At 49.7% G+C, this 9,737-nt stretch overlaps 1 protein-coding gene across 1 annotated transcript; it reads right to left on the bottom strand.

Annotated features, from left to right (window-relative positions):
* Positions 1-96: 96 nt before the first annotated feature.
* Positions 97-5,726, bottom strand: LOC106817400 (sorting nexin-13-like; the record flags this gene model as incomplete). Its single annotated transcript, XM_014822064.1, has 4 exons — positions 97-2,790; positions 3,229-3,480; positions 3,809-4,564; positions 5,241-5,726. Coding segments are annotated over 4 exons (2,727 nt in total), but the record flags the coding sequence as incomplete, so codon positions are not given.
* Between the last annotated feature and the right edge of the window lie 4,011 nt (positions 5,727-9,737).

Genomic DNA, 9,737 nt, shown 5'->3' on the forward strand with positions numbered 1-9,737 from the left:
GGGGGGGGGGGGGGGGGGGGGTTTTTAAGGGGGGGGGGAGGAGAATGAGTAGAGAAGATGATGACGTTAACGAGTGAAGTGCTAAGAACATGGGTATAGACGATTTGTTATACAGTAAGTACAGTTGTATGCAGTAAAATCCTAGAGGCTACTGTCCCTTTAAATACAAGATCTGCCAAACGCCACTTAACGTCCACAACGATATTCATATGGACCTTCGTATAGATTCGACTAACGAAACAATATTTATGAGCAAATGTGCAGCTGAAGACACACGTCATCCTGCTCCTTCTCCTGCAGCTTGGCCATCGATCGGTCTACCTCGTCAATCACAGCTGCCCACTTCATCACGCTGCTTCATCACTCTTACCCCTCGAACCGGTCCATCTCTCTATCCTCTCTAACCACCCACCCCTACAACACTTGTGTCTTTCATATCGTCCTCTCTACCCATGTTCTTAGCACTTCACTCTTTAACGTCATCATCTTCTCTACTCATTCTCCTCCCCAGCACTTAACGACTCCTCCACGTCATCCTCTCGATCTATCCTTTCCTCCTGAACTGCTACCTCATCCACTCAGCATCTTCTTTTCCCGTGCTTACACCTTGTACTTCCAACTTTCATACATCTGAAAATCCCATTCCTTTGGCCCTTTTTACCTAACTACTCATCCTCACTTCCTCTACTAATGCTGCCTCAGACTTCTCTTCCAACGTCTTCCTAAATTCCTCTCCAACCTCTGCCTATATCCATCTTAATTTAGCCGTACCAGTAGCTGATCTACTGAATTTTTTAGTTCACCCTTCTTCCTGCTCAGTAACCCCACCTCTACAACATCCCACTTCTTTTCCGCTTGTTCCCCCGTCGTCACATTAATATTTACCAACTGCTGATTCTACCTTTCCTCCTTGTAACCCACATTAGTCTTCCACTCTCCTATCTCCTACTGCAACTCGAATTTTACTACGCTTACATTTTGACTAATCACATAATTGTACAGCTTACACTGATCGGGCAATAAATAGAAAATCACTCATGATTATTGTTTACCCAATGCACGCAAGACCATTTTTGTCGTATATATAACAAAAATATAACAGAATACTAAACATCGAGCAGGTTTGATTTAGAAGATTGTTTCAGAAACCACATGATTTCTCTCATATGATTTTGTCTGCAAACATTAAAAGCAATGGCGGCGAAGACAAAATCGTGGGTGCATTAGACGCAAGACGAGTCTTACCCCCGAGTCACTTTCAATAAATACGCAGCACTGTAAAAGTGCACTCCACTGCACGGGGAATGTCCAAAGCGTAAACACTAGATTGGAACGTAAAGACGTACTAGTACAATATAAATACGCGTACACATTTTTCCACTTTTTAAAAATCAATACTGAACTACTTGCGTACACAGTGTGACTGCATCAGTCGTCAGCATTCCGCCCTTCTGTCTCCGCTTCGTGGGACTACACACTCGCATGCTGCTGCTGGTGCTACTGCTGCTGCTACTGCTGCTGCTGCTGCTACTACTACTGCTGCTACTGCTCCTGCTGCTACTGCGGCTGCTGCTGCTGCTGCTGCTTGGCTTTCACTCGCGGCGACTCTCCGTGAATCTTCCTGAAGATCTCCTGAAACTTGTTGTCGGGGAAGAGCGTCTCGAGCAGGCCCTCGAGCAGCGTGTAGACGAGCCGGCGGTTCAGCTCGCGCACCTGAAAGATGTCGAAGACGCGCTCGACGCCGTGCTTCGTCGTCTCGTTGCCCACCAGGGCGCGCAGCTCGTCCGGCATGCTGCCGAGAAGGCGGGCGCGCGCGATGACGCGCGTGCGCATCTTCGCGGCGGCGTCCCGCGGCGGCGCCGCCTCGACGGGCGCGCCGTTCGTCCAGAACGCGTCGCGCGCGGCGCGGACGGCGCGCGCCACCTGGTCGGCGCCCGTCATCCAGCCGACGTACTCGACGATGCGTCGGTTGATCATGTCGCCGAACGTCGCCTTGACGAGCTGGTGCGCGAACGCGACGATGCGCCGCCGCAGCCACTGGTTGCGGCTCTGCAGGTCGAACACCTCGTCCATGAGCAGCAGCAGGATGCGCAGCGGAATGTTGTCGTCGCACTCGGCGTCGATGCTCGCCGCGACGCGGCAGCTGTCGTAGAACTGGCCCGGCCGCACGCCGGGCACGCCGCTCGCGCGCATGTTCAGCATGCGCGTCAGGCCGTCCTTCATGTTGCCGGACATGCGGCCGAGGCCGCCGGACACCGTCCGCACGCCGCCGTAGATGTTCTCGGGCACCGCTGTTACGGCGCGACTGACGCTCTTCACGGACTTCTTCAGCGGCTTGACGATCGTGTCGACCTTGCGCGCGAGCTCGCCCTTGCACTTCTCGTAGCTGCCCTGCTCAAGGAACTGCGAGACGAGCTCGAGGAGGCCCGGGTTGGCGCGCAGCATGTCCGGGCAGAGCAGCGCCTGCAGGTAGCGGTTGAGGTCCTTGCGGCGCTTCTCGAGGAAGTCCTTGTCGAGGTTGTTGAACGTCTTCTTGCCGGGAAGCGCGAGGCCGTTCAGCGGCGGGTGCCGCTCGTAGATGTTCATGTGCAGGTCGTAGAAGTCGCTGTAGCGCCGGTAGACGTTCCACGAGTCCTCCTTCGGCTCGTAGCAGGTGACGGCGATCGAGTAGACTGCGTAGGGCTTCTTGCCTAGCTTCACGATTCCCGCCTGCGTGATGTAGGCGGTGAACGGCATGTCGGCTGAGGCCGTGATGGTGGCGTCGAGCGACGACAGGCTGGCACTGTCGACCTGCGCGATAGAGAGTCATCGATTAAACACAAATAAAATAATTAAATTGATTTCATTTCCTATCACCACCTCTCGATAATATATAGAATAGTATATATGGTATGGTATGGTATGGTATGGTATGGTATGGTATATATGGTGGAATGGTATATATTACAGTCATATATATTATATGACCTGTAGGTCTAATGCGCATTAGACACTCGTCATTTAATCGCATTGCAGAATCTCCACAATTCATACGACACGCATCAATAACAATTATCGGAAAACAGTTGGCATCTATTACTCCGAACGAGTCTCCTAACGAGAAATCTACAACTCCATCCTACGACTAAATGAACGAGACTCATTAAATAAATTCATTCGGTTAGTAGATAACTTAACCAAGAAAGCTCTAAATGAACAAGATTTAACGGGGCGTTCCGAGCTTCAGACCTGGTCGCACAGCAAGGTCAAATCCTCGGTGGATCCCCGCAGGCTGCTGCCACGCGACGAGCTGTCGTCCTCGTCGTCCGACTTGTTGCCCGCGTCCTTGAGAAGGTCGAGTTCGGCGAGCAGCTTCACGTAGATCTGGCTGCGGCGGAATGCCGGGAAGAAGCGGTCCTCCTGCAGCGCGTCGTAAACGCGCGCCTGCACCTCGTCGAATAGGTACTCCGTGAGCGGCTCGCGGCCGAGGCTTGTCCACACCTTCAGGCACGAGAACAGGTCGAGATGTTTGTGAAAGAAATATTTCATTGAATTGTCATTTTCTATTAACCATTGTCATCGAATTTCCGTACGCATGAGAATAGGGTAAAACCCTTTACATTACATAGATACCACGCGATATTTATCTGGAGTTCCGTCACTTCTGTGTGAAATTTGACGTACTTTTCCTGACTTTTTATGAAGTTAAAATTAAAAATGGCGTCCATTTTGACAAGAAAAGTACACCTTATCCCCCCTCAAATTTCTATTCATTTGTAACATCGATCTCAAGAATTACCAAAATGAAAACCGCGGACAATTCCTGCACCTTGCGCACGACGTGCTCGTCCACCTTCAGCTTCTGCGTCGACTTCTCCGACAGGTACTGATCGTAGATGTTTCGCGCGGCCTCGCCGAGCTGCGTGCCCCCGCCGGTGCTCGCCGGCGCGCCCGGCTGGGCCATCCGCCGCAGGTGCGCCGCCGACAGCTGCTGCTCGGCCGTCACGCGGTAACCCTCGACGGTCAGGTAGAAGAAGATGTACTGCTGCGCGCCGAGGCTGCTCATGAAGTCTATGAAGTACGAGAGCGCGACGCTGTTTCCGAGCACCATCTCGAGCGAGAGGTTGAACAGCCGCAGGCCGGGCACGAGCAGCCGATTGAGGTCGAGATGCGTCGGCAGGCCGATCGAGTCCGTCTCGTCGCCGTCCTGCAGCCGCTTGATCTTGCTCTCGCACGTCTTCTTGACGAACAGCAGGCTCTGCAGCTGCTCCTTGATGTCGGCGTCGTCGTCGCGCGAGTCCTTCGAGCGCTGCAGCGCGATCTCGCTCGCGACCATCGCGCGAATCGCCTCCAGCTCCTCGCAGCTGCCCGACATCTGCAGCGCCGTGATGAACGTGTCCGGCGTCAGCGACGGCTCCTTCGTGAAGTAGATGAGATTCTGGTTGACGTAGTCGGGATCGGAGAGCAGGTCGACGATCGGCAGCAGCACGCGGTTGGCTAGCAGCTCGCGCGCGAGAAGCATGAACGGACGGCTCTGGAAGTCGGCTGCCGGCAGCAGCAGGTACAGCAGCAGCTCGCTGACCGCCTGCAGATAGTGATGGGAGTCGATTAGAATTTCATCATCAATCATCGGTTGCACCCAATAACATTCAATCGATTACCTTCGATCATCGATCGATGATCGAAGGTAATCGATTGAATGTTATTGATCGCGGCTACCAGATATTGAAATATATCATATAATACAGTACTTCTTATAATACAATATGCTAAAAGCCATGTAGCAGTATTATCCTTGCTAATGTTTGGTGTAGGTTAGATTTACTGTTTCCAAGCATCATTTCATCAATGTTTGCAAATTTTAATTTGAATAAAAATTGTTTTTCCCCACTTAAATTTTTGTTTGTTTTGATAATTGATTCTTTATTTTCATAATCGAGCGCTCAGTCTGTTGCCGCAAACGACTGACTTTTGATTACAATTGATCATCGGGACATCACTACCCAACGCATTTGCACAGTCAGTTTTTAAACTGCACGACCAAAAAAATTGAAAAATTGAAAAAATTGAAACATTTTCCAGGAGAGGCCCCCCATACCCACCAATGAGAGGGGAGAATGAGAGGGGCAACCCCCCCTCTCATACTCTCCCCCGTGAACACCTACGGCGGTCTTGGCTAAGACACACACAAAAATTGCACTCCCAAATATTTTTTCTGCACTCCCACCAATACTCATTCCTGGCTAATACCCTGTCACTACCTGCAGGTACTCCTTCTCATGCTGGCCGGAGAGGCAGATGCGGTCGCGGCAGACGGCGCCGTACTCCACCTCTAGCTCGGTGTCGAAGAAGACGCTGACGAGTGGCGGCCGTGGCTCGTCGCGCGCGACGCTCTCCCGGATGCGCGCCTGCGACTTGCGGTAGATGCGCAGGTGGCTCGCGAAGTCGTCGACGAGCCGCGTCGTCAGGTAGGCGACCCAGTCGGTGCGCTTCGAGCGGTGCGTGACGGCGGCGACGACGTGCTGCGCGCCGCTCCACAGCTCCTGCAGGAAGCGCTGGTCGTCGCTGACGCGCGTGTAGTACCACGACTGCACGTGGTCGCGCAGCAGGTAGTGCAGCGCCTCCTGGAGGGGCTCGTCGATCACCGCCGATCCCGTGAGCCGTCGGTCGGCCGCCTTGACGCTCGGCGGGACGGCGTCGCGCGCGCGCACGCCCGGCAGGCGCGTGCGCGGCTTGCCCCACGGGTTGTAGATGAGTCGCTGTCGCAGCGCGGGCATCGTCTTCACCGCCTGGTGGTAGAGAACGAGGCCGCCGCCAAACAGGAAGGCGACGGCGCTGAAGAGGAAGCAGACTACGCCGTGGATGGTCAGCGACCCTGCCACGAGAGCTGTGAGAAGCCCCACCCAGGCAAGGGTCGACAGGCTGACCTCAGACATGCCTACGCGTGACGATGTGCTAGTGTCACTTTTCGGCAGCCTGAAACGACACACGTGCACATAATAAATACGACTACAACAAATGTAATTTAGTTACAACAAATAATATGGATTTCATCATAACTGCCAACGCCAAGGTACGCTGTACGAATTTGTCGATGGTCATTAGCCAGGCAAATTACAGGCCCGCATCATTCACCGGATACCGTAGCATTTTTTTTTTAAATAAACAATTATAATATTATTTAATAGTAATACCCTGTTGTGCACAACTTGACACAAGTGAGCAATACTGCGGTAACTTTTCATCTTCGCTGGCATTCCGGGGATGGTTTTGCATGCTGCGGGTAGATTTTCTACAGGCCCATCGGGCTGGCTAGCATTAGAAATGTCAGGTCCGAACCTTAAAATACGGGCATCGCGCCCGCGGGTCCCTTATGATTTCGACCCATGATGTAGCCGAACTACACGTGAAATCAGTAAAGATGTGACCATTAGATTTTCCTTGACAAATAAAAATAGTGCGCGATATAATCAGCGATAAAAGTAGTTGCATAATAGTGTGATATAAAGCAAGCCGCGTAAATGGTCTGTAGTCTACTTGCACTTGGCCATTAGCTTGATGCTTTGCCATCTGAGAAACCCACAGGGCCTAAAAAAAGGCCCAGTCATTTACTTGACGGGGCTGATTTTATTCTAGATGGGGCTGATTTTTTTTAACTGATGAATTATGTAATAAAAGCTTTGTTACATTCGTATATGTATTAATGCTTGTTCCCTACTATTTGGTATATATATGAATTTATAGCAACCGGTGATCTTTCTCGATTTGACTTTCGTTTTCGATTCTCGGAATCTCAAAATTTGTCGGGGTTGGATAAAAAAGCCCCGTGGACACCGGAGACGGGGCTGTTTATGGGGCAGAAGGCAAAGCATGACTTAGATCGTTTAAATAATAAAATGATGGTAAATAAACATAAATAGTAATCACTACTAACATTTGTGTACTCTCTCGTACATGTGTATATATATCTCTTTCTGTGTTTGTCCACAGGTGCACGTGTGCAGTGAGATTGTTCGTTGTTGTAGAAGAGCATTTCAGTAGCATTTACATAGATTTATTATGCAATAGAGAGTACTAGTATACTAACATTAAGAATTTGTTATTAAATACGATTTGTGTTTATTTACCATCATTTCGTCATTGAAACGGCCAAAGTGCCTGTGGTCCAGACACTGAGACAGTGTCTGAGACACAATTTCAATAGCTCATTATCACTATCCATAGTTAGTTGGAATTAGCGGAACCTTCCCACCAGCCGCTCAAACTGACTTTTTTATCATTTGTTATTTAAAATTTACACATACTAATTTAGTAATCGACTTAATTTGATTATGTAGGTAGCTAGTAAGCTAGCTCTAGTACTATAGCCCGCGGATAGCTGCTGCAGGTAGCCGGCTAGCCGCAGCGCGCAGCTGGCAGCAGCGCTAGCTGCAGGCTGCGGCAGCTATCCGCGCGGCGGGCTATAGTACTAGAGCTACTAGTAAGCTACCAATGCCAATGGCAATTGGTACACACACACACGCATACACACACACACGCACGCACGCACGCATCATAACTGCCAACGCCAAGGTACGCTGTACGAATTTGTCGATGGTCATTAGCCAGGCAAATTACAGGCCCGCATCATTCACCGGATACCGTAGCATTTTTTTAAAAATAAACAATTATTTTGGAATTGTACACGCACCGCACCGCCATCGGTTGTTGTGTCAGCGCACCGCCATCCGCCATGTACTTAAACTTGTTACAATCACGCGCGCAGTGCTAGCGAACGCGAGAATTTCGACAGTCTTTGTGTGATTTCGCGTGACACAGCTCGGTTTTGAAGTGAGACGTAATATTTATACAACAAGTAAGCACTGTACTTCAATTAGGAGCAAAGATGGAGTCGTAAGGTTGAGTATTTCTGTTGTAATCGTGTGTAATCAAGCGAGCGTCGAGCGAATTTTTGGGATCGCGCTTTCTCACCTGCTCTATATTTATGTGTCAGTGTGCGCGCGATGGCGGCGGCGTATGTTTACTGTTGATACGCTTCAAGTGCTTGTGGTCCAGACACTGACGTAGTTGCACAACGACCCCTTGAGCACTAGTAAGCTACCAATGCCAATGGCAATTACACACACACGCACGCACGCACGCGCACACACACACACACACAAATACAATTACAATGATACATTGTAACATGATGATCATGTAATCGTATGCATCGGTATACCGTATGGTATCAGGAGTCTATCAATACTGACAACTGATTGTATGGCAACACGCGAGTACAGGAAGAGTGTTGATAAGCGATTCCATATTGACTGTTAGTTTAGGGTTGTGGTGAAAAGAATAACGAAGTATGTACGGGATTCTGACACTAAATCAAAACATCGTTTACTTAATATAGTAACTACACTACATTACCATTCTGGGGGTGTTGAACCCTCTCTTTTTAATGACGAATTCTTTATTTCGTTCTCATTTTATTTCCGACCGTGGCGCCAGCTCTCGGACAATATACGCACTACCTTTTGTCGCGAATGTTCCAAAACAAACTCCATATCGTCTTTGGTATCAGAAAATATCGTATATGTATGGTTTACAGTCAGTGCCGGATCAACTAACTAGAAAAAGTAGCATATGCTACGGGCCCCGCGTATTTTCAAGGGCTCTGCGCTAAATTATTGTAAGCTATCAATTCCGATTCATATATGTGGGGAATTGGGCCTCGGACGTCGGCCCGACGTCGGTCGCCGTTGACTGCTAAGATGATTTTCTTTGGCCGTTTTTATACGCTCAAACTGGAGCCGGGCGGGCTGCCAGCACGTGTGCATGGTAAAATCCGATCTATAATATTCACTTTTCTCGTAGCATCACGCAAACTGGAGCCGGGCGGGCTGCCAGCATGTGTGCATGGTAAAATCCGATCTATAATATTCACTTTTCTCGTAGCATCACGCTGCAATTTTTCCTATGCTAATAATATACATGAACTGACGCTCGCGTCGCTCGTCGCCGTTGCGAGCCAAGATAAATACCTTCGGCCGATCTTGGGCATTTAATCGACGGCACGCGTACGTGTGCATTGTAAAATACCATCTACAAGATTTACTTTGCTTGCAGCATCGCGCTCCGGGTTCCGCGTATGCTAATTGTACATGAAGATGCCATGCACTCGCGCGTTGGTCACCCACCGTTCACTGCCAAGATAATTTCTTATACGTTCAAACTTCAAACTGGTTGCGGGAACGTATAACTGGTTGCCGAGCCGGAAACCGGACCCTCAGAGAGAGAAGCGTGGGAGACTGAGAAAAGGCGGTAGGGATGATAGCTGAGCGGCCGTAAAAGAAGAAGGAGGTTAAACAAAGAACAAAGGGGCCAAGGGGAAGGACGGGAGAGGATATGAAGTAGGTGTTTTGCACGCTACAGGCTAGGGCGCGCTGTTAATTATAAATACAGGTCTATACTGATAACGATTTATTACATAAATCTATGCTGAGATACCCCTAACCATAAATAAATAGTCATCACAAAATATAATTCTTCTGGGGAGATACTGCGCATGCGCTAACACACGAACGTAGCCAGATTGTGTACTGACTGGTATATGCAGCGGGGACCTTACATGCAAGATTTTCCTGTTTGTTAAGTAAGGTGTACTGATGGCAGGCCCGTAGCCAGCTTTATATTGGGGGGGGGGGTTCGTTTTTCAATGTTGACGATTTGCTCGGCAGGGGCGTGTACAGGATTTGTACCAGGGAGGTCTA

Source organism: Priapulus caudatus, unplaced genomic scaffold (genome assembly GCF_000485595.1).
Source record: "Priapulus caudatus unplaced genomic scaffold, Priapulus_caudatus-5.0.1 Scaffold1712, whole genome shotgun sequence".
NCBI classification, from domain to species: domain Eukaryota; kingdom Metazoa; phylum Priapulida; class Priapulimorpha; order Priapulimorphida; family Priapulidae; genus Priapulus; species Priapulus caudatus.